We start from the raw sequence: 26,468 nt of genomic DNA on the forward strand, positions 1-26,468 counted from the left end.
AGTAACACAGCTGCACACTTACACATTGTAACATTGTGTCCATTTTATTCTCAATCACAAACTTCTCCGTCCCTGGCTTCAAAATTGACCGGCACAAATTCTACCACACTGGCTACAACGGCTGCAAAGTTTTCACACCGTTTGCTGCCAACATGAGCCTGTCAGGCTGCCAACATTTGAGCAGCTTCAAGGCGTCTAAAGGCACACGACCATACCGAATTATTCAGTCGTATTTTGTGTACTGCTGTTCGCCCGAAAATAGGAAGCGAAAGGTACGTCATTTCTTAGTCAAAATTTCCGGTTTTTGCGTCAAATAAACTGGTGAACATTGTGTAGATGTGTCATCCATTATCGGTATGGTGTCACTAAAGTGATTCCACTCATGCATTTGTCCGTTTTCCGTTATTTTTCGCGTTTTCTTTGTACCGTTCCATGGCCAGAGCACGAGACGCAGTTCGTAGCGGCCGACGCACCGGTGCAATTTTGACATGTGCAATGAATTCTTTGTTTTAGTATTCTAGCAACCACTCCACAAAGACATAACCACGGAAAATGGAGCATCCTTTCACACCAAGCGTAGATATAGTCGGATTTTCGAAAACAATGGAATAAATCACGTCTGTTCACTTTTATACCGACTAACTACGCACGTACCAAGTTGAGCAAAGAAGCCCTGTGTTGTAAATCGCCGCTACTCCAGTTGTCATGTCATTGTTTAACGTTGATTTTAACAAGTTTTGTTTGTTTTTAGTTTGTATTGTTATTGTTTTACAACATTATACCTTAAAGTAACATAAATACAGCCGTCTAGATGGTTGGCTGTCCAATACTCCGGAAGGCCTAAAAATCCTTATAACTGTGAGAGTACGTGACAGACAGTTCTTTATTTTGTCATGTGCGACCTTGACACTCTCCTTGCTTGTGACGATGTTGTGAGTTTTAAACAGTATTCCGCTCGTTGTATTTTAAATTTGTCGAATTTTACAATACATAGGTAATTTGTAAACTGTCTCAGTAGGTGAATTATTCACGTAAGTTGATCGTATTTCTGTCAGATTTACTCTGAGAACACTGTGAGCGTGATCGACCACCGCCGTGCCACCGGTGGCCTTAGTTTACCTTTAATTCTGGAGGTTACCGTCACGGTAGCTGTTCAAACGAACACCAAGGTTGACATTGCCTATTCCAACAATCCATAACAAGCAGATAGAAAATGCAAACGTGATCCTCCGTGATGGACTTAATAATAATGGAAAATACGAACTTTTGGAATTACATTACCACTGAAGTGAAACAATCTTCGAATGATATGAATTGACCACCCCCTACAGAACAATGACATGACAGTCAACACTTTGTGTTATGTTATACTCAACAATCACATATTTTCACAGTTTGTAGCAGAAAGCAGGACTTTGAAGGGACTGAGGAAGATCATAAATAATTTCAATATCATGTATAATTTTACGAGCAATGTTAGAAGACCAAGCTTGCAATAATATGAGATTTGAAGAGGGTGTTGTACAGTTCGACCTTGTGATTACCATGTATCAGAGAGGTTTGCATATATGAGATGCATACCACATCAGTTACGTTGATGGGGGCAAAGTACTATAAAGTAGTTGCACCCATCAGATAAATAGTTATTATGCCTGCTTCAAAGGCAGCTTCAAAGTTTGAGTAAGAGTATTTTCAGATTTTATGGGAGAGCAATTTTAATGCCCTCAAGATGATACTCGTGCAGATAATTGTTATTTATTGAACAGGTGTGAGGAAAATCTGGTCTTTCCTTTATTTAATTCTTTTCACACAAGATTTGATAAATTGGCTTTATCCCCTATTTCAAAAGTCTTCTTGATCAATGATTTATATATGAATATGTTGCATAATAACACAATTTTATTTCAATGTTTATTTTTTTACAAAATATACAGGCAAAAGCATGTGTTTGTCATATATGCGGGAATCATAACCAACGTCTTCATTCATGTTTACACTGTGTGTTTTTTGGGTGCTACGGTAGAAAACATATACAAGAACATGCAAGACAAAAACGACATCATTTAGGTAAGTATATGGAGGCCCACCATCAACGCAAATATTTAACCCTTTCACCACCAAAATTTGGTTCAGTCCTTTTGTTCTCTATGGCAAAGTTGGACTGCTACATGTAGGGACATGGGGTGAAAGGGTTAAATGTTTAATAATGAAGTTCCAAGCAGCATCTCGAGGAAGCATGGATAATGCAACCCCCACATGGTAAACACGGCTTACTAGTACTACATTTTACCTCAAAGGTTTTTAAAGCTAGAATATAAAATTATGATTTGAACTTTCCCAGATGTAATAAATTGCGAAGAAAAGTTTGCAATTTAATGACTAGTTTTTTTTAACAACAACACATTTCAAAAGAAAATCTACTCAGTAATTGAATATCAAGTATATATACACACTATCCATGGCATGTCTGTGACATGCATAGATCACACATGTTTGCTCGTGATACTTGAAGTAGACGTAAACTCATTCCCCAAAAAGAAATGCAATGACTTTTATTTGTCATGCCCATGTTTTCATCATCCGTGGTCCATAATTAAAGGCTTTAGTATACAACCCTGTCTGGCTTGCAGTGTGACCAGAATGCTTTGACAAGAAGTCTGCCTCATTGACATAGGCATTAAAGGGCTGATGATTTGTTCCAGAAAAGAGAAAAGTGTTTGCATTTTGAAAAAATTAAATTTTTAGAAAGTTAATATTTATCACATGTCAAGTATAACTGTTGTGGCTCGCTGAAAGTGATTTTGTAGTGTGCACCTAATAACAGAGTTGTTTTAATCCATATGTAACTATGTGCATCTCCATAATTACATCTGCAGCAACTTAATATATTACTTTACGTGAATTAATTTTAATACATTGACATTAACCTTTTCAGGCCAGTTGAGACTGTACATAAGGGTGATCTAGGGCATGTTGTAAAAAAGTCAGACCTGAAAGGGTTAAGCTTTGGGCGGTTCTTGTTTATCTACCCATCATTAGAATAATTTAAATAAAGTACAAATGTCATTGCCATAATTATGTACCACATATCACATATTTGTGCAAGTCCCTATAACTACTTATAGCCTACCCAGTGATTTACAGCTTTATGTGTGACACATCTTTATAACAGAATCTTTCAATGACAACAATAGTCTACATGCCCTTTGTTGTGTTGTACCAAGGACAACCAGAGTTCAGTACTTTGTGTAATGTCCATTGTAGTCAGTTATCTGCAAGACAAAAGAAAGAAAGATTAGCATTTCAATGTAATTCCTGATGGGCGATCTGCCATCCCTTTCCTGTACAGATAAGCAAGAGTACATCCTATCGCTGAGGGGGGTTAATCAAACAAATCCTCAATAAGATTACATTCCATTGACGTTACCTGTCACAATACAAATAATTCAAATACTTGATGCAATATAATAGTGGTATCAGACTGTCACATGTAGATGCATGCGTCTGCTTGTTCAAAGCTGTGTTCAAGTTTGGAATCTTGATATTTACATCTGCAGAGGGAAGTAGAAATTTATGAATGTTTTACAAAAAACATAGGTTTGTGGTAGAAATATCCTCAACACAGCCTGCTTATGCTGAGATAACAAGCAATGTGATTAGCATTATGAAAATCTTCAATAATTTCTTCTTGCATAAAATTTCCATTTCCCTCTGAGGCAAATGCAACAAGTGTTGTTCTATATAAAGTTGCATGTTAATGTTACTTCAGGTCATATTCTGATGATATGAATCTCATATTAATTTCTCTCATGTCATCTCTCATTTTAGCTGTTGATTTAAGTTATGGTGCTGTTCTTTGTTTTTTGTGTGGAGACTACGTATATGACAGAGACCTTGAATTTATCGCCAGGGAAGTCAAAGCCAAAGCTGCCAAATCAATAGGTAAGGAATGAAATGAAACGGCAAATGCGTGTTTTGTGAAACTTTGAAGCAGCAAGGTGATCTGCTGACTGTCTGATGCCAGGGTCATTAGACGGCCAGTAGATATGTGACTTGTGATATTTTTCACTACACGTGTACTCAGTTATCAGTATGTCCATTGCAGATTCTTTTTCTACATGTACTCTCCAAGCATGTTGAAATACCCACTATTTTGCTTGTCAACACAGCATTTATACTTGAAAATGAACTGTTATTGGTTACATGTGAATTTTGGTCCAGATCGGAATTCATTTGTTAACCATAGCAATGCAGTCTACAAATATATAAATTGAGTTGACAAGCTGTCTAAATACTCTGTATCTCAACATGTTTTTGGAGTAGAATAAACAATTGTAGTTAACATTAAAACAAAAGTAGTGAACAATCATCAAAATTTACAGGTCTTAGCCCTTTTATGTCATTAATGTTAAAAAAATAGTATGGGAAGAGGTGCTGTTCAGGTTTTGCATGCATGCTTGCATAGGCAAAGATTCAGTGTAGGGGACAATATATTATTACATAGAATATTCTTTGTAATGTAAGGCATTATCAATTACAAAGCTATGACATATGCAGGATTCTCCCCTGAAGTCAAAAACAAGCGTTTTATATTGATAATGTTTGCAAACATTGGATTAGAACAATTTCACCTCATGATTATCAAATTGGTACATTCTAGAATATCCATCTCTTGTCAAAACACCTTACATATGCTGCAGGCTCCCTTTGTTTAGGATGCTAGCAGACTGATCGCATCAAAGACTTTCATCTTTACCTGGTTTCATATATCATCATATGGCATCGTGTGAAGTTAAGTGTAACCAGGGAAACGGATATTGTCATGTTCTGCTTACAGAAGACAGTTGCTTCAGTTGTTCATCATTTTGGGACTTTTGTTAACATTTGTACAAAATACATACAGGTGTTTCACAAGTCAAAATGCACATACGTGTCAACTGTTAAAGAACCAGATGACTTTGAAGGGTATATGTCTTCATCTGTGTGTTTGCGAAAAGTTGTGTTCATAAAGTTCACAGTCACCAGTGTCTTTGCTGCAACACATAGGCTTGCACCTGTTTGCAATTCTGTATTAAGGAGCAAGCCCGTTGGCAGATAATACAGTGGGAATTATTGATCACCAAGTTGAAGAGGAAGTAGCACACAATATAAACTTGCAGATTTGATTTATCTCTGTAATGCTGCAGGAATCATAGATATTAATCCTCGCTATGCCTACATCATATATTGATATTGGGCCACAAGAACTGCCTGGCCTGTAACAATGAAAACACAGTTGCTTGTGGTTTGATACACAGCAGCAAAGGCTGTAAAGACACATGGCAAACATGATAGGTTTGTCTATCTTTCTTATTCGTACAACAGCCTTCGCTGTGAATCGACTATAGACAACTGTGTTTTCAATGCTACGGGGCTACATGTATGGGCTGTCATTTTGCTCTGTCATGTGAATTCCCCATGCACGCCTTAGTCAGGAAGACGTGACGAAAATCTCTTTCTCTGGCGCACATGTGTGAGGAATTTGCCTCACGAGGCAAAAATTATCAAACATGTTGAATATTTTGCTCAACCGCACGAGAGAAGAAAAATCACCTACACAAGAGTTAAATGGCCTGAGCAAACAAATGAAATTTTGCTCAGCTAATTTCTCTTGTGTGCGGTAGACATGAAGTACCTGCTGGAACAGAAGTTGCAATCCATCAGCATGTTTCTGGACATGGAGATGTTTGTTCAATGGTGAAATCAAGTGAAGCTGATATGTCAGGAATGTGCAAATCAATGATGGCTCAAAAATGGTCATGAAAACTTTAAAGTTAGTTCAAAAACACATACAGCATCTGTGTCTAAGTTCTCCAGGGCAAATTTATTTGTGGTCAGGCTGACTTGCCAGCACTTGGTAGTGGAACTGTGATGTTTGTACTGGTATAATGGGCCTACTTATGAATGAAATGTCGCCCTCTGACTACTATGTGCAGTTGAAAGCGGATGCTGAAGACACTGTGTTAATGCGTTACATACAAAGTACTGTGGATAAAGTGCACACAGCAATACACATACCGGTAGTTTTATCTGTGTTTCTTCATGTGGTTATGCTTTAGTGAAAAGGATGTAAAGAGTTCTGAACTTGACGGTGGCAGTTCGAGATCAGTGACTGTAGTGGACCCAATGAAGAAGGAGGGCTTAGTCCCTTGGAAATATCTGGGATATACAAGCTCAGAGTGGAACATTGATTTATACTGGTTATGCTTTAAACAGGAAGTTACAGGACCCTGGATTACTGTCTATGGTTTGATAGAAGAAGCTTGGAAGTGATAATATTTTGAATGAAGTGTAGTCATGAAAATTAAGAAGAAAAGTAAAAGAACCTTGCATTCTGATGGTCACATCAATATGATTATAGTGTTGGAGTTTCACTCTGTCTACAGTGTAAAAATATAAACAGTAAATATCAACATCAATGCTCACTTGAAGTCTTACTGGTTTATTGGAAGGATTAAATTCTGCACAGTGTTATTGCAATGTTGCAGATTATTGAAGCACTGATACTTTTCGTTGTCAAGGCAGAAAATACTTTACAGATCTGGAGAAAGAAAGAAAGAAAGTGAACATCCTGAACATCTTATCATTCTTTCCTGTACTTTGGTTTGTGTGAAAATCAGCTTTTTACAATGTCATTTTGAAAATGATGACCAGTTCAATAGAGCTCACACTGTGATTTTCCACAAATAATAATATCAAAATTGGTGCCGTAATTGTCTTATTTCTAAAAATGCACAATGACTCAACTTTGGATTTGAAAAGGGATTTATATACAGGTTTCATTTTTAGGTGTGCATGTATTTTCCCTTTAATTTTGCATTACTTATGAAAGTTTATAGAATAGGATGTATTGTTTACAGGCAACTACATGTATACAGTTTAAAAATGATGCCCCAGAAATGAATCAATTTGTATATTTCAGTGTTTGATTGGCTTGGTAAGTTACAGAATTTCTTGAGCCTATTATGAACAAAAGTTTTACATCAACTTCACGTTTAATATCAACAAACAAGGTGGGGACCAGCATGTGTCTTTGAAGGTCCTTTATTGCAGTATTCAGTTGATTTTAGAATGCTACCAAATCCCAAATTTAAGTTTTATTGGACAACCTTTTGGTTTAAAAATCCACCTGAAACTAAATAATTGATATAATTTCAGTGAGGAAGGTGTAGTAAATGTACACTTTGAAGGCTTGTTGAGAGACCTTGCCTTCAGTCATTGGATGTTTTGTTTTATAAATTGTAAACATGGTGATGGAGCATACACTATTTGATATTCTACAAATACTGAATATCCAATACATAATGTACAGCAGCACTCAATATCCCATGCATGATATTCTAAATCATGTCTGACATTACCTCTTCCCATTTCTTTTGCAAAGTCAATTTTATTCTGTAAGATAAGTAGATTAACATGCGCCAATTCATCACAATGAGAAAAGTCTTTGCACTGACCTTTGTGTTCAAATTTGTCACTATGAGAGCATCAAGTGAGTTTTGTTTAATCTGGAAAAACTTTACTATTCCAGTCTTTCATTGGAAACTTTAACCCTCCTCCCCCCAAGGGTCAAAGTTCACCATAGTTAGGTCAAATGTAGATGAAAGAAACTTAAATACTTAATGAACTTATATTTCAACCAATCTTTCATAAGATTTCTTTGATGTGATTTGTCATACCATTCACTCAATACCCATGATCTCTCTAAAAATGGATGGTTGTTTTTGCAATGTCAAAATAATACTTATACCATAAGGCTAGATGTTTTGAACTTGAACTTTTGTTACTTTCAAGAGATCAAATTCATGCAATGAAAAGAGGCTATTAATCAAACTGTTTTCTTGAGAACTTTAAATATATAGATTTACAGTTAGATTAACGATATCATTTCTTAGAGCTCAAGGTTAGGTTGTTGATGCCGTACTCCTACAAGGTTATTACTGTGTTTGAAATGGGAAATATACATCAGGGAAAATCTCACTCTTCATTTTAATGTCCTCCTAATTAATGACTTTGCTTTTCCATGGTAACATGTTTTTTTCCGGCGACCTCATTAAAATTTATCACTTGACCACTTTTGTTTTCACCATTCAACATAGCATTGTTATTTCTGGCGGTGTTCTCCAGGAGTCTCCCTTGGGATAGATTCTGTTCTGTAAAGCATATAAACAACCTTATCCCATGAGAGATTAACCTTATTTCAAATGAGAGACTAACCTTATTCTACATTTTTAAAGGGTCTCCATCATCAGATAGTATATAAGGCCAGAAAAGGTGTTTAAGAAATGTTATCATTTGAAAAATTATCGGTATCCTTCAAGATGACACGTACATGATCATCAAAGTTGTCTTCATGATAACTTAAATGTACTGTTCAATGTTTTTGTTATTTTTTTAAAACAGTTTCTTGATTTTTTCCCAAAATCCTGTTTAAACACCCAGTGACCAAACTGTCACCACAGCAGTATACCGTATGTGTTACAGCCGATGTTATTATTTCAGCTCAGAGTAGAAATCATTTGTCAACAATAACATTTTGTATTTGTACACAGTGCTGTGTGTTCACAAGGCCAATACCTGGTATATCAACATACTTTGGGCAGATAAAGAAGTAAAAGTTATTGTTTTCCACAACAACAACATCAAAAATGTTTTCAAAGGTTTCAGCTTATGTCCATTTAATAGTGTTCTTGGAAATAATGCGTGTTTGTACCAGAAATTGTTCTCAATGTATCATGTCTTCAGAATGGCCCACTCTATCCTTCATCCATCTTTGTATAGTCAAGGTTTGTATCAATCCAAGGTCATTGTCATGACTATCAACATTATGTCAGCAAATAAAACAACCTCGTTTTAAAAGCCTAACAGATATTTTTGGAAATAACAAGAGCTGAAGTCGAATTTTGACAACTCAAGTTAAAATTTCTCCACTTTTGTATTTTACAAGCATTATTGGTTCATAGTTATCTTTCTGTTTTCCAGAGTTTACAACACCCTCCTGCATTTCAAACAAATACAGGAGACTCATGAAATCATTTTTTTGTCACTGGTAATTTTTTATTCCAATGTATATTCAGCTTGGTTTGTTGAAGACAACTGCATGCAGACTGTGTTAATGTCACTCTGAACACAAACCACAAGACTCCTTTCTCAATGACCTCTTAATGAACTCTTAATTCTCAAAAGGTCACTAAGGTCAAACTGTTATTGCGTCGTGGAATTCCCCACGTTGTTGTCCTCTATTGTTAATGATCAGGAAATTCTTGAAATGGGTAGTAAGTAGAGTGACAATGTAGCCTTTAATGCAGTCGTTTGTTATCATTGATTGCAGGACTAAATCAAGCCTTGTTCTGCGCTTGGGAACCCAGTAAACGGGAAGTTGAACTTCTTCGAAAAAATCCCAAGAGGAGGAAAATTACAGAAAACTCTACAATAGGTAAGTGCAGGCCTGTTGTTGGAGACTGTTTACTGTAGAAGATATCAAATCAAGCAAGTAAACGATGAATTTCTAAACTTCTGTTCAAAGTTCATGCAAGAAGATGACACATTTCCTGTGGACATTCCTCAAATATGAATCATTGAAAATGTTGTACCAATCACAGTCAATCAGCGTCATATCATTACAAAATGATTTCCTCTTTTTGATTTCATTTGAACCATAAATTGAAATTAACTTGCGTCCTTGAAGCCTCAGATTTAAAAATTTGAAAACCGTCATGCATTTTAGTCAAATTGATCCTGTATGAGTCATAGACTGGATGTATTGTTAGCTGCATAAACTCCTCTGGCATTTCCTGAATGATTCCTGGTATATTATGCTTGACATTATTTGCTCTCTCTGTCTCTTGCAGGTCTTCGAGGTTTAATTAACTTAGGCAATACATGTTTTATGAATTGTATAGTGCAAGCATTAACTCATACACCTCTTTTGAGAGATTTCTTCCTGTCTGATAGACATCGTTGTGAGCAACAAAGTGATCAGTGTCTAGTCTGTGAGATGTCACGATTGTTTCAAGAGGTTTGTATTAACAAACAAATATATTACCACAGTTATCAACTTTGACTCCATTAATTTGTTACCATGGTGATCAACTTTGACCCCCTGAAATTTTTCTCACCTTCTGTCATCTTTATGTTATCATGAACAATGTTTACTTGTTTAGCTTTTGCTTGTGAAATTGAAAGTAGACATTGTAAATAAATTGAAAGTAAATGTTTTTTTCCAGTGGATATGTTGGCAAATATTCTGTGCAAAATCAAATTTGATTGTAAAAAAACGAGAGATATTGTCATTTATCATTTGTTTCTTTTCTTCTCAATTACAGTTTTATTCAGGTTTACGTTCTGTACACATTCCATATCGATTACTTCATCTTGTATGGACGCATGCAAGACACTTAGCGGGATATGAACAACAAGATGCACATGAATTCTTTATAGCAGCTTTAGATGTTCTTCATCGACATTGTAAAGGTCAGTCAATTATATTAGAATCAGGGAGGGTAAATGGGAATGTGTTTCTTTCAGCAACACGATATATGGCACTTTCTGATAATATAAATGTGTTCTAGCATTTTTGGCGGCATTGTAGTTTTGCCCATTATGTAAATTAAAGTTCATCTTAAAATGATGACCATGAGCAATTTGCAACTGAGCTATACTTACTTTACATTGATCACTGTCTGAGGTTTGTTGATATCTGACATGATTATGAAGTTGTCAAACAGCACAGTGCATTATTAGATTGTTTTGTGGCAGAAAAGTCTTCAACGTTATGAAGTCTATGATTGAGACAAAGATAGAATGATACAAATCTGGATCATTGTTGGATGTAGCCTGTGAGAGTTGTCAGGGTGATGTATTTGTGTATATCACAGTGATTTCAATGTCATGGCTTGTGGTACTCTGCATAATTTTACAGTCTAAAGCAATCATTGCCAATGGTACTCAGCTGATATCTTTCATTTCAGCAACTTCATTCAGATAATGTTGGGTCACTCAAATGCTGTCCAACTCCTCATTTAATTGACTGCATTGCCACTCACACTCAATCAAAGGCATGTACCATGGATTCAAAAAGACATGACTGTATGAAAGTATCACTGACTGTTTGAAGGTAGCTCATCTGCCATGCAAATTATAGTCATTGTGACAGTCTTTCATTGCCAACGCTTGTACTATGAACCTTGACTGCTTGCGTTCATCCTGCAAATTTAACCTCATAAAAAATGTGCCTGTCATTTTGTGTGATGTTCCGGTGTGGAGTCCCAGCTTATCTTAGTGATCTCCCTACATGGATAGACACCACAGGGCAATCATATCATTTAATGAGTTCTGTAAACTGTTGACTTTTCATCACTAGAAAAAGTAATCAAATCTATTAGAATCTGCATATCTGTCTAGACACACGCTGAATTTCAAGTGCTCCTCATGATGGCTTGTCGGCTCAATTTTTTTTCCCTACCATTTATTAACAAACACTCAGGGCAATTGATATGGCCTATGATGAGATTACTATCAAAATTTCATTGTTATCAGATTGGCCATGCTGTCTATGACATCCTATTGTCATTCATCTCACATACGGACACAAGTCGTAAATGTCTTGTCGGGGACATAAATACCAATGACGAGAAATGCATGGTGCAAGGTTGATTTTTCTCATCCGCGTATGATTGAATCATGAAATAGTAATGCAACAAAACTAAAATTCAGAGCATACTCAGAGATAGCAGTGACAGTTGCCATGACAACAGATGAGGTAACGATTTGTCAAAATGATACAGGTATCAGTAATTGTCCCTGGAGTCACATGTTTGTATTGTGTCTTGACACAATGATGTATTGTACTGAACTAGTTTTATTCAGTTCCACACTGAAATTACCATTAGCCTTTCATCATAGACGGCATTCATTATAAATATTTTGAATACTAAGGATATTTTATGATACAAAGTATCTGTCTTCATTAATTTTCTTTTAAAAACTTGTCTTTAATCAGGTCAAAATTACAGGCAAGAGTCAATTTCTTTCATATGTCTTGTAAAATTACGCTTTTAATTGCAGTTTCTTCTTTTTGTTTAAAGTACTCACTTTTGAGCATGTGATCATGAAATACCTGTTATACACAGGCATGTTCACCCAAATTGAAATTTGTTGAGCTAATTAATGGTCTTTTTTGTGATTGTGTTTCAGGTTTGAATGGCAATGCAAGTACAAATCCAAATCACTGTAACTGTATTATAGATCAAATTTTTACCGGGGGATTGCAATCCGATGTCACATGCCAGAATTGCCAGTAAGTATGTTCATAGGAAATAGTTCAGATGATAAGTTTGGTGTCAAGCAATGACCCCTCTGTGTCATGTTGTCTGCTGTATACAAGGATAAAGGTCATAGGTCACTGCTGTCCTTATCCAGAACCTGTGTGATGTGTGATGTGTGACTATGTTGATTTTGTCTTTCAAGTTCACTGTCAGAGCTCACTCATCAATAATACAAGAACTCTGACTGTGTTTGTGACATCTAATTTGCCTCATAAAGTAAAAATATGTTGTGTGCCTGTGGAGTTTGTGTCGTGAATTGCAAACTGTCATCATATTGGGATGAATTTGTTGCTATTGCGCAGTGCTGTATTAGTTGTTCTGTACATGTAAATGTCTGGATAGTGTGTACATATTAGTTATTTTTACCCAAAATGACATTTTTCATTGGCATTGTTGAAAGTAATAGGAGCTGGTATGCCTCACATTGTGTTCTGAAACAAGATATGTAGAAATGGAAGCACAGCTGGTTTTGTAAGGGGTATATTAGGTTGGATGCAAAATGTATTACCGCTGTACTGTTTTGGGATTGTATATGTACATCACCTGACTGGATTTTTACAGAAACATATTCCAAAGTAATAGTCATTATAATCCACACATTTGTCATGCTTGCATTAAAAACCCATGAAGATGCCATGGAAGCCTTTTGTTCTGACTTTTAAAAAACCAATCAATAGGAAAAAAAAATAAAAGAGAAACGATGATTTCTTCCTTTTCAAAAGCAAAGAATATTGAACCAAAGCAGCACTGTAGAGGACAAAAAAATTTCTGTTGGTGAATTCATGAAGAAAAAATAGAAAGGGTTCAGAAAATGTAATACAGAAGCCATTATAGATGTTATGGGGAGGCTGTTAAATTGATATGTAAAGGAAATAATGTTCAATTGAAGGACTCTTGTCATCTGATAAGTTGTACAAAGGCAGTTAACAGTAAACCATAAATAAAATTTACTTGTGAGAGAACACATTAAATTTAAACATGAGTTATAAATTTAAATTAAAAAAAAAAAAAAACGTTGAAAATAAAGGGTACAGTTCGTCAACTGGCATGTATTTCATCTAGGTTGTGTAAAGCTGAGTAGTGTGATCTGCTTGTAATAGCAAGTTTCCGTTTTGATCTTTCAGTGGTGTGTCTACAACTATAGATCCATTTTGGGATATTTCCTTAGACCTAGGACCTAGCAATATACCGACGGCGAGTTCATCGACCACCTTAAGTAGTAGTACGTCAACAAGTGCATTGACAGGTAAGGTATTTTATGAATATCTAAAGTGCCAGACAAGAAGTCTTTATGAATTTCTAAATTGCCAGACAAGAAGTCTATGTGCTACCTCTGAGATCTCATTTAAAATTTTAATCAAATTATACTATGATGTCCAGTTGTGATGTCCAGATGAACTGTTGACGATGCACACTCTCTACAAACCAGCAATGTTCAGATTTCTGCCATCACAAAAAAATACTGTTTTAAAAGATGAATTAAGGAAATGAAGTAATTTCAATTGATAAATTTAACATGAGTTAAACTGCTAGTACATGACTCTGAGAAACAATGTTTAAAATTATTATTACAAAATGACCCTATCAAAGTGCTTTGTAAACAATAACAGTACAAATGTCATGTCACTTAATTTCATTTAGTGGTTAGGTAAAACAAGGCACACCCAATTTCATGTCACAGTCAAACTAGATGGCAAAATGTTTGTGAAATCACTTTATTCCGCATATTAGAAATGGAACAAGATTTAATTGACTTACATAAGTGTTATCTTGAAAATTAATGCTGCTACAATGAATTGGACACTTTGTTGTGCTGTCATTTAACTTGCGTGACAGAAAACAATGGTGTTTGTAAAAGCGTTAGACTGACTGATCTGAATATTTGCCGAGGTCAAAGGTGATGACAACAGAGACACCTTTCAGGAGTAAGTCAAGATATGTTGGCCATAAATGGCTATTGCATATCACAGAATATCACTGCTGATTTACAGACAATATTCTTTGCAATTTCCACCAAAATTGAGGATGACATCACATAGAAACTTCAAATGTGAGATTAACTTGTCCTGGATGTTTTTCTTTATATCCACACAGACTATGGTAATTTAATTAATGGTGAGCTTTCCTCACAGGGGACAGATGTAGAATCACCTACCTCACTACTAGACTGCCTTAGAAGGTATTTCTCAGAGTTCTTTTTATTAAAACATCTCTGGTTTGTCACTGATTGTTTTTAAAAAGTCTGAGAAATTTCTCAGGTACACTTGGTACTATACTTTTGTCATAGAAAAGTAAACAATAAACAAAGATTAATGAGAGAGAAATATTCTGCCTGGAAGCTGTATGATTGTTAGATTGCAGTGTGTACTGTAACCTTCAATGACTTCTGCTGTGCATCAGTTTCAACCGTGTCAACATACTTTCTGGTTGTACTCAATGTTTTACCCATTTCTCGTTAGTTCAAGTCAATTTTGTCCAACTGTATACTCCTGTTGTTATTTGCACCGTCAAGACACACATACAGCAACTGTACATCCACACAGAAAATCAAATGAAGTGCATGCTGGGTGTTGTTTTGTTTCAGATTCACCAAACCTGAACATTTAGGATCTCATGCCAAAATAAAATGCAGCAAATGCCAGAGTTACCAGGAATCTACTAAACAACTCACAATGAAAAAACTTCCTATCGTTGCCTGCTTTCACCTCAAGGTATGTACTTGTGTTCCATTTTGCATGCTAATCTCTCAATTTGACAGAACTGTTATCTACCCATCAGTGTGTTGGCTGTCTTCTCACCCAAGAGCCATTGCTACAGATATGTGTTGTGAGATATTATTTTTTTTTAATTATTCTGGAAAATTAATTCTTTCTATACCAAGTTGAATTTTGTAAATTTTTGCCGATGTTTATGTAAACATGAGAAATTTGTAGTTCAAGAAACCAACAGTAGAAAGTGTAATTACGATATTTCAAAATACACATAAATATGAAGACTGTGGACAAAGCAGTAAATGGATGACCTATAAAATTAAGTGAGACTCCTGGAAGATAGCTTGACCTGCAGGTTTGAATAGAGCATACTTTAACTAAATTCAATTCTATGAACTGTAGCCTGTCCCCTCCTTGGAGAAATAGGGTTAACTGTCTGACAGCAAGTTTAATAGCAGTACAGTAAATTACTAGTTTTGAGTTTTCAGAGTTCCATGATTGTCTTGATTATGAACAACTGTCAATTATTTGGTTGCCTGACCACTGGTTATTTACAGTAGCTACAGTGCAGGTTATTAATAATGGTATGCCATAATACTTGGCTTGCACTGACAGTTTCAGAGTCAATAATAATGCCATCAAAATAGCATAATGGTGTTTAAAATGTCCACTGTGATCATCATATCCCATATTGTGACAAAAATAGAGTTTTTTAAAAATCAACTGTATGAGGACAGGGATGACAGGTTAACATATATACGGTATACATGTATGTCTGTAACCTTTGACCTTTATGTTTGATAAAGTATGGGTTCATGACATGATTTCCCAGAAAATTGCGCTAACAATCAGATTGAATACATTGAATGTAGTGAAGGTTTGGAAAGTAAAAGCATTTATCAACAATGAATGAATTGTTGCACAATGAACAAGGAGTGCCTTTAAACTGGGTAGATTTTGTTATCTTTTATTGGTGATTGCATCGACAAAGGTGAAATAACGTGTATTTTGTGTAAAATATGAACTGTAAAATGTGAACCCAATATGTAACAGGATGGTTGGTTCAAATTATTGCACAATAATTATTTGTGGAAAAAGGTCAAATTCCATTCATGACTTGCATAATTGACACACATGCCGAGTTATCAGAAATTTGTATTACCAGTGATTGCTGTGAAAATGACTTTGACATTCCCAGGGGTATAGATTGTTTTCTATTTTATCTTCATTACTGCAAAATTATTTCTCACCGTATTTGCTTCAGACAAATTACTTTTCATATTGATGGCATATTCATATTGTATTTTCAACTGCAGAAAATGAAAATTGTTCATCATATTGCTATTTTCTGATTAGATCAGTTAATAATTATCCTCATAACCACCACACCACCATTCAGCTGTTTACACAACTATTGACTGACAAAAATGTGCAGAAAGTGATTGATCTCATAACTTTCTTATCAATGGTGACATTTTAAGCAGTCGTTAGATGCACTGTGTTGTAAGTCCAAATTTTGAGACAATTTTACCACATTTATTGAGGTGTACAAGTTCAAAGTTTAACAATGGAAACGCAAAGAATCTGACGTCATATGGAAAAAAAAAGACATGTTGACCTGTTCCAAGGCATAGAAGTAGCATTCAACTACTGTCAATCATTGAGGATGCTTCACACTGAGCAATATAGATGAGTAAATCATTGTGACAAAAAGGCAAAGCATCAACATCACAATGCGTTGACCGACTCTTTTCTTTCCTGATGGCACCGATGACTTCTCCCTGGAAAGCCTTTTCTTTGCCTCACTGTGACACGGAGTACAATTGTGAAGTCTTTGATCTCCCAGCTGTCACATTGATTGGTTGGTGGAGGGGAGTGGTCGGAGGAGTTAGAGAGAAATTATGTACAGACCTGTAAATCATCTTATTTCTATTGTCCTTTGTTGCAGCGCTTTGAGCATTCCAACAAATTCCGCAAGAAAATAACAACGTTTATATCCTTTCCACAAGAACTGGACATGACACCTTTCATGTCTCCTTATCGTAGACAAAACGGGTTAAATAACAATATTCAAGAGATGGACAGCTTTAGTACCAGTGATAACAAGTAAGTCACTAAACATTCCCACAACATTTTCTTTGTCCTTAATTTGGGTACTCAGGTACGTTGGTTTTGTAGCTACAATACTGTTTCTGTCCTCACCTACTGTGCCAGTGCTTCAGAGTATTTCTACTGCTATGTGATATTTTTGTTCCAAAGGACAACTACATTTCCGTCTCTTGTCCCAAAAGTACATCAAAATATTAAGTATCGGTCCTGCCAAGATGACGCACTGTGAACAATATGTAGTGTAATTCTTGACAAAGTCCTAGGCAGGCCTAGAACCCATTTGTCAACAACACCAACGTTTGGAGAGTACAGTCTAATACTAGTACTTCGTAAGCTGTGTTTATTAGTTGAGCACAAGGCTTTTAAAGATGATTTTGGGAGAAAAACAAGAAACTAGATCACAACGGAACTAAATAATTAGAAAATACATCAAAAGTTGCAATTATTGGATCTGGAATAGTGAGAAAGTAATAAGTACTTCACCCAAAACTCATTTGGAAAGGAGCTCCTCTGTAAATTCTTGGTTATACTGTATAGGCCATCACAAAGAAATGAAAATGTAGTGAACTTCAACAACCATGCTATGGTACATGTAGAATCATTAGCTATCCTGGCAGAAGTATATATAAATTTGGGTTACTGAAATTCTTCTGTTTACATGTGCCTCACATTGTGTTCTGTGTATCCAGAGTAAATAAAAAGTACTTTTTAACAGCCCATTCCTACATGTACATCTTTAAAATAAATGTCAGGATGTTTGTTCCTTTGTACTATTGGAAGAGTTTCATAAAAAGGGAATCTAGTGTTTAAAATATGAACAGTAAACCCTTCAGAATATTTCAAAATATATTAGTGCTCTACATTTGCTTTGTAAGTCGAACTCTGACCTTGACTGTGACCTTTGACTTCAAAGCAGACTATTGAGTTGCATGCTGACAATAGAAGAAATTCCCTTGACACTGGCTGTGTTGATTCAGCTGTCAGTACATGGTGCAATCAATCTCAACCACCACTGACACTATATGACTTGACCAAAAACTGTGAACTCACACCTGCATCTGTATCTACAAAACATTTACGGTAGATCACAAAACTATGATTGTTTAGAGCATGGCTTTTTGGTTTTTCAGTTGCATTTTAAGCTAAGGAAATGACTATTATTCTAAAGGTTTGAATTTTGTTTAAGTCATTAGAGTTGCCTATTTTGAAGTTCAGCATGTTTCACAGCACAGCCGGTGAGGGTATGAGGAAGGCAGTCTATTATGGGATCTTTGCAATCATCACAAACACTTATATTTTACCTCAATATGCAAAAGTTGTTGAACTTTGCATTACAAATTTGTAGGATGAACCTTTTAGTAAATCTCTATTGCCCTTTGTGTGGGTGATAATACCAATTTTCTGATATTTTAATAGTCCAGGCTAAGAAATTTGCTGAGATGAAATTTCATATATATTGAGACAATATTAAATATATTCAATATAGTACAAAAGTATGTTCCATTAATCTTTCCGCCTGTTTTCTGTCTTCTAGGTATTCATTATTTGCAGTAGTAAACCATTTAGGAACAATAGACACTGGTCATTACACATGCTTTGTAAGACAACACAGGGACCAGTGGTTTAGGTGCGATGACGCTGTCATTACAAAAGTTAGTCAACAAGATGTTCTAGACAGTGAAGGGTAAGTATGCCAACAGTCAATGTCAATGTCAACTTTCAGAATTTTTTGCTTGGATTTTTTATGTCAATATCTCAGAGGTTTGTTAGTATTTATCATGATGTCAGGTTTTTATCTCAAGGGCAATAGTGTTACGTATTCTCAACTATAACATCCTTTCAAAAAGCTTGGAATCTTCATTCTTTTGTTGTTCCAAAACATGTTTAGTTTTTTCAAAACAAAAAATAAAAAATCACAGTTTTGGAAAATGTGTGTCCTTAAATTTCCACCAGCCTGTATCAAATCACAAAGAATACGCTCCATGGGCTAGCATTGGATAAGAAGATGACCAAATGATGATACAGTATTCTGTCTACACTGAAAACAAAGAAACAAATCAGTTTGATGTCATTGAATGCAGACTTTCAATCTGAGACTCTCATACATGTGCATGTAGTTACAGTAAATTTCAGGAAACTAGTACACTAATCCAACTCCAGGTGTCAAAGTTTCTGTTACTGTTCATTTATTGAAAATATCCATTTTCAAATTGTTCTATGTCGGTCCTGTGTATTCTGTATGCAACAAAATAGGTTTAACAGGGATATACAGACTGATGAGAGATTTCTTTCTCTGATCTGCTGTGTTTTTTTCTTTTTCTTCTTGCAGGTACTTACTATTCTATCACAAACAAGTGTTGGAGTATGAATGACTAGGCCAGGCTCAGGTGGTGATAGAAGTGTGACAGACGACTATCCTCAAAGCCACTTGATAAACTGACTATACAACCATACAAACTATACGCACCACTCCCACAACGGATGCAATCTCATTACAAAAACACCAGGTTTTGTGCTAATTTATGTAAAAAAACCCAGTTTGAAAGTCTTGGATCTACTTAATGTGAGCAGCTGTCCACACATGCAACAAGGATTTTTGCTAGGAAGTGTTCCGATAGATGGTTTGGATTTTTCCACTGACCGTCTTTTTTTCGATTCAACTTCACCTACCATAGAGGGATGCATTTCTACTCACCATTATCGGTACTAGTTCGATTCTGTTGAAGATGCACATATTTAAAATGGTGCTGAAACCAGTCTGTTCTGACTGACTGACTGGCTGACTACCCAAATGGACCCTATTGTACACCCACTGTGTACCCAGTGTTCTGGCTGATGACATTGTTACCCACTTTAACCCAATGTACATGTACACAGTGTTCTATGGCTGGAGGATGGTACTGGAACCCTCCATTAACCCAGTGTCTTCAAACTGACAAAGCTCTTCAATTCTGGATAAGTCCGCTACTCAACATGTCCCCAAACCTCTCTGGTGAAGATATACAAAGTGCCATTGTTGTAAGTGATGGTGATTTTCAACCGTGTGAATCACAGGGGGACTAGGATCAATCTTCGTTGCATTCTTCACAACCCAGTCTATGCATCGAGGTTGCACTTCAACCATGGGTGAACCAAATGTCAGCGTGGACCAACACCTTTCGATATCGTCTTCAGCCCAGTGTGTGTAACCAGTGTGTTCCATGGTAGTGCTTTTAGTGATTTTGATGTGTCCTTGACCAAGTGTGTACCATGTGAATCCAGCCATTAGTGTCACCAAGGACTGCTATTGTCTTCAAAATGGATACCCAATCATTTTGTGCTGTCATGCCATTTGACCCGTTGAGGCCAGTTTATGTCCAATGTAGCAGATTTGCTGTGTGGACTGAGCCTTTTACAAAGGGCTTATTCCTAAACATCAAACATTTTGCTTGTTTCCATGCAAGCTAGACTGAAATCTGAAGTGAGACCAGATTGTATTTTGTGCATACTTTGAAAACTTTCACAACTGTATCACTCTCTATCGTATTTATGCTTATTTTTTGTTACCTTTTTTCCGGTGTATTTGATATTTTTGGAACAAAAACAAATCATGTCACGAAGGTGGTAGTTGCATCTCTTCTAAATTTTGCATTTCTTCATTGTCACTCTATTGCTGGCAGATAGATTGGCTCTCATATTTAAGAACCTTAATCTCATTATCTTGGAGATTGACAACGCCCACAAAAACCTGCCCTCTTGAAAATACCTTCAGTCGGTATATTTGAATGTGTGAAACAATTGTAAAAACAGACACCTCTGCCTTAATTACAGCCTCAAGGTTTTCATGGTTTTCACCCTCACAATACATTTAGAATTACCTGCTGTCCTGTAAGGTAGAATGTGCCTCGGGGACAGACAGTCGGTCTCTCAAATTTCTACAATTCTTTTCTGATCTACCATTTGTGGGGGCTCATTATAAAGCTCTTGGAGAAAGAAAAACTTTCACCGTCTCATTTTTTCACAAAATCCAAAATTTAATTTTTGCCCCCATAGAGATGATGGCCATTTTGAATTTCAGCTATTGGTAAATCTTAGGTAATTTGTATCTCCAATACCAAACTTTGCACGGTGACCCCCAATTTTTATTGTTGATTTGGTAAGAGAATGGTTGAAAGTTTCATTCAGGAAAGTTTGAGCAAAAGTCTAAATCTTTCCATTTCGAGGCGCGTACTACCTTAAAACTACATTTGGTTTCAATGCTGTTTTCTTGCCAAAGTATGTGAAAATCAACCTGAATTGGTCACAAACAATGAGACACATTTTATCCAGTATGCAAAAGACTCAAATGAGGAAATTGCCACTTCATGTAAAGTTGCTTGTCATCTAGATGTAAAAATGGCACTTTTACATCTCACCCACGTCATCAACAAAGTCAACTCAATGATACAGTAGGAACAGCTGTCAACAGATGAGACTGGAACAAGATAGCGTGCTTTGGAAATTAAAACTGAGATCAAGTGTTTTGTTTGTGAGTGTCTTCCTACCTATGAAGGTTAGCAGACAGTTGCCAAATGGACATTCTAGAGTGTTAAGGTTGGTGAAACAACAGCCTTTCACTACCGTACATTACATCCAAAGCAAGGAGAAGGTATTCCATATGATTGTATGCTAATAGTGTGTAGGATGTCTTTGTCAGTTGATCGATCGGAACACTTTTTACCATGTCGAGAGAAAGAAAGATCAACAAAAGAGATCTGTTTAGAGTGAAGATCACCTGAGATCTTCATGTACATTCAGATATTCTCCCAGTATTTGTTCATATTTGATATTCATGTTGTTACTAACACAAAGTTGAGAACAGTGACTATGGAATATTCATACTTGTAGGTGTATGTTGCCAACAGTATTCAAATGATGCTAGTTTTGGTGAGACAAAACTCTGCTGCAGGTACGCTGAAAGTGTTTTTTGTTAGCAGATGTGAAATACTGAACGCTGAAGTTACCTTGAGGAAAAACATCAGTGGAGGATACAAAAATAAAGATGATGCATGTATTTCAGTCATGGAGTGGAATTACTGAAAATGAATTGTGTCTTCTACCCAGTGTCCGATCTGTATGTTAGAAATTGGCAGAGGCTTAGGGAATGTGTTTGAGCTGTGATTTTGATCGTTTAGCTATTCAGGTCAATTTGGGAGGATTTGGGGAGTGTTTTCTTCAAAAAGTTTGTAGTGGACTACCAGGATATATTTAGCTATGTGCAATGGTAGAGAGATTCTGATATTTACAAAATCATGTGTGTGTTTCAAGTGCTGTAATGGGGAATTGATGTTTAAAGTGATGTCTCACTCTTAGACTGTCCATATGGCAGCCAGTCACAAAAATTACTGAAATATTTTTTAAGTAGATTAGAATGTATATCTTGTGCTGTTTTCAAATGATGCAGATTGTTATGAACATATTTCACTGCCAAACTCCAAATGCAACATGCATGCATACATGTTTGTAAATTTAGCTGGATTTCCAAATTCCAAGATTTTTCCCCGTTTATGAGAAAAGTAACATTTGAAATATTTGTAAACAATTGGATGAAATAATATGCCTTGTGAAAACTCAAATCAGCATGTAGATAAATATTAATATGATCCTCTTGATTATTGAAATATAAAATATTGGCTTCTCATTTGAGAAAGTATATTAATTATTATCGGCGATATTATCCAATAATTGTTCAACAATCTGATTTTGACCGGCCTGTTTTCCTCTGATTTGTACTCATGACTGCTGTGTGTGCACATGAGTCTTATTTGACCAATCAGATGGTCTGTTGTAATGACGGTGCATGTATAATGACCAATGAGATAAATTGTTGCATTGATGATGCAAATGAGATCAGAACAAGTCATGGTGACTATTGATTTTCCCGCAATACGTCAGTTGCCATGGTAACTTCAATGATAGACGACTTCAAAATGATATTTACTGGTTTGAAATTTAAAGGTGAAGTTTTAATTAGAGGGTCAGGGAACTCTCTGATTAAATTGTCCAAGCAGATAATATATGTATATGGCCCTTGATTGCCAAGTTTGTGAATGTGCATTTAGTCAATAAATTACATTATCTCTGTAATTCTGTAGAATTTATTTTTGAAATGAAATATTTGCTAAATTAAGATTTTTTATCAGGATACTGTTTTCACAATGAAGGAATGCTGCTAGCATTTCTGAACCAATTGTATATGTGTTTTTTTTCATATCACGTCGTCACAATATCAAAGACATCCCATGACTGTCACTTTGTTCTTGGACACGGCTATTTCTTCTGTTGAGTTAATGCTGAAGTTGCTGCAGATTTCTTGATCATGCAGCGTACTCTTATTTTGCAACAGTATAAGCACAAAAACTGATCCATTTATTCTGAGCTATTTTACTTTGTGAAAAGTTTGCTTTATTTGCTTCCAGTTGTGATTCTTACAAAGAGTGGCATAAAAGAAACTGAGAAACACGAGACTAGCATCAATATTGAAGATGCTTTCATACAGCAGAAATTACATATATGAAAGCTAAAATTCAAAGGAACTCCAAGTGAGTTTTTAATGAACATTGGGTGAGACTGCTATAACTTGGCAGGTAGATGACATTGTTGCATGACATATGTATTTATCATTGTTGTACTATGCTGAGTAAGAAAGAGTTCCTCATGCTTTGAGATGGGGGGGGGGATTCCGTCAGCCAGGCACAACAGGAGAACATAATTAATGGATGAATTCCTTCCCAACAGTGAGGGTTTTTTTTCTCCGAAGCAATGATTACTTTGATTGTCTTTGGTTTGTCTGTGTATCATAGACCACTGCTTGCATGTAATATTGCATACAAGATGAAAATAATGGGACAGTGTGTACATGACATCACCTAGCCATGCACAGTCATTTTCATTATTTTGCCAAAGTAGCACTTAAGTCTGTACTTTGCTGAGAGCTGAGTTTTTGGCCATGCTTTACAGAGTGGTAACACATCTATGCCTTCATTCATCGTTGCCCATATCAGGTTTATGATCACTCAGGGTTCTGTGGCCAAAAAAAGGTAAATTACAATTATCTATCATTGGTAATTAAGTGATAGATTCCTAACACACAACACAATGACTGTAGGTACACATTACTAGTGTTCACATGTTGTCTACAATGTCTCCATGAATAGTACCATATTCAATACAGTCTCACTTCATGAATTCCCGGCTGCTAGTCAACTTTGCAATCCATAGCTTACAGTTTGAAATGTTTAACACCTTGCCTGCAAGTAGTGACTTTTGCAAAAACTGCAGAAGGTACGGAAATAATTTTTCTATCTGATTTTCTGCTTTCTCTTTCTGTGTCAGAAGAGAGAAAGCGTCAAAATAAATATTGCAGTAAATCTTCCTGTAACAGATTGTCAGATATAACTTATTGAATGCTACATTGAAGAAAAAAATTATTACTGTGGATTAAGATAGCTATTTGTGTAAAGAAAGAGCAAAATAATTTGCTAGGCTTTATTTGTTATTTTTCTACCTCGATGTGATGTTTTCTGTGAAAGACTGCCATTGTGATAATGATAGATGCTATTTCCCCCATGATGCTTTGTGGGATAAACTACCACCAGATTCTGTTTAAAATGAAGACTGAAGTAACTGTATTTGTACATATCTACATGTATCCCATCATGCATTGGGGTATTCACATTTTTTGTCTGACTCAAATAGTCTTCATATTTGTATTTTGTATTTTGTTTAGGGTGGTCACTACGGATCACTGCAGCCTTTTTTTCCTGGAATAAATATTGTTTGCATACAAATCATACTCTACAGTGTTTGACTGTATGTTGATAATTAGGTAATGTAAATTCAATGAAGAAATTGGATATTTAAGATTCAGATACTTTCCCAATTAAAGTTGACTAAGTTGAAATCAATTATTACCAAAGCATACGTCTATCAACATTTCAGTATGGTACTAAACTGTAGCATTTAAGATTATGACAGAACCCCATGGCGAGAGAGTGCAAGCTCGCCGTACCAGCGATATTTGCACGAGTGTTTGCGGGGGATCCGGTGGTCGTGCTTTCACGAGCGCAACGAGTGAAAGGACAGCCAGATTCAACGCAAACACGAGTGCAAACACCCACTGCAGTGCAAATACCGGTAGTACGCGCGCGCTTCGATGCAAGTAAACTGTGGTACATATGTAATAATATATATTATAGCCAAAACAAGGGACTGTATGCCTGCAGGGTAGGTGATCAGTTGCCCAACGTCAAGAGGACAAATGGTCTCCTGCCTCAGGGGTATACAGTACATGTACCTTGTTTGGGCTGTAATGTTTTATTACAGGTCTTTCTTACATAGTTTTCTCCTAAACTGTTTGAGTTTATTTGCAAATTCAATCATATGCTTTATTTCTATGTCAGATGAAAATCCATAGAAAAATAGATCTTCATCGTCGAATGGCGCATTGATATATTTAAACTGCTGTTTAATATGCTATTTATCAATTTTTCCATGCATTTTTTTCTAAAAACTGGATTTCCTATGTAAAACTTGTAATTTTAACATTTTTAAATCCCAAAGTTGTTGAAAATAGTTCCTGTTCACTTTCAGTCAAATGATGACTATATGGCCCGCAACGTCATCATTGAGTTACAATTGAATTCCATGGAGCACGCGATACATGAGGCATGTAATAACCGTACTGCCGGTGAAACCACCAACATAATGTTTAAGAACGTGCAACCTGAGGACAGACTACATATACTGGTACATGCGGTCATGTACATGTACATCACTCTACATCACAAAGAGCTTTGTTTAACACAAGAAGTATGCATGAAAACATTTAACATTAAAATACAAAGCTGGCAAATTGTATATCAGTGATACTTTGTCGCTGTACATTGGTTGTCAGTTTCATATCAATTGACTAAGAAATGCATCATGCATGGCATTGTTGACGTTCAGAGGAATTGATAGATCTGTTTTTGCTCATTTATTTCTTATTCAAAGTTTTCATGTGCACCATATTATGCATGTATTGGCTCCCCATGCCTCCATTGAAATCTTTCTGCATGTTATCACCAAGTTCTGCTGACATTCTACAAAAAGTACAGGCACTGTTATGATCTACATACAGGCTGCAAGGAAATCTGTCACTGAAATGAATGCACAGCTTATTAGAGCAGAGCTGGTATCCATGAGTGATTGTGACGTATGCATGCTCACTGGTGAAGAGAATAAGTCAATAAATATGCAAGCAATAATGTACCCTTCCTGGTCC

The 26,468-nt window shown here is 36.0% G+C and overlaps 1 protein-coding gene across 1 annotated transcript; it reads left to right on the top strand.

Moving 5' to 3' along the window:
• The first annotated feature begins 6 nt into the window (after nucleotides 1-6).
• LOC139150850 (ubiquitin carboxyl-terminal hydrolase 22-like) lies at nucleotides 7-24,998 on the top strand. Its single transcript, XM_070723262.1, has 13 exons — nucleotides 7-272; nucleotides 1,935-2,067; nucleotides 3,829-3,942; nucleotides 9,371-9,475; nucleotides 9,891-10,057; nucleotides 10,365-10,512; nucleotides 12,235-12,337; nucleotides 13,490-13,611; nucleotides 14,460-14,544; nucleotides 14,950-15,076; nucleotides 17,025-17,182; nucleotides 18,720-18,869; nucleotides 19,515-24,998. The coding sequence occupies exons 1-13, from the start codon at nucleotides 153-155 to the stop codon at nucleotides 19,555-19,557; spliced, it is 1,575 nt and encodes a 524-aa protein (XP_070579363.1). The 5' UTR covers nucleotides 7-152; the 3' UTR covers nucleotides 19,558-24,998.
• Nucleotides 24,999-26,468: the final 1,470 nt, after the last annotated feature.

Source organism: Ptychodera flava, chromosome 15, assembly GCF_041260155.1.
Source record: "Ptychodera flava strain L36383 chromosome 15, AS_Pfla_20210202, whole genome shotgun sequence".
Lineage (NCBI taxonomy): Eukaryota > Metazoa > Hemichordata > Enteropneusta > Ptychoderidae > Ptychodera > Ptychodera flava.

Coding starts and splice junctions, on each gene's coding strand:
- LOC139150850 (XM_070723262.1), top strand. CDS start 153: ATGAGCCTGTCAGGCTGCCAACATTTGAGCAGCTTCAAGGCGTCTAAA. Junction 3,943..9,370: donor CAAAGCTGCCAAATCAATAG/GTAAGGAATGAA, acceptor CATTGATTGCAG/GACTAAATCAAGCCTTGTTC. Junction 18,870..19,514: donor GATGTTCTAGACAGTGAAGG/GTAAGTATGCCA, acceptor TTCTTCTTGCAG/GTACTTACTATTCTATCACA.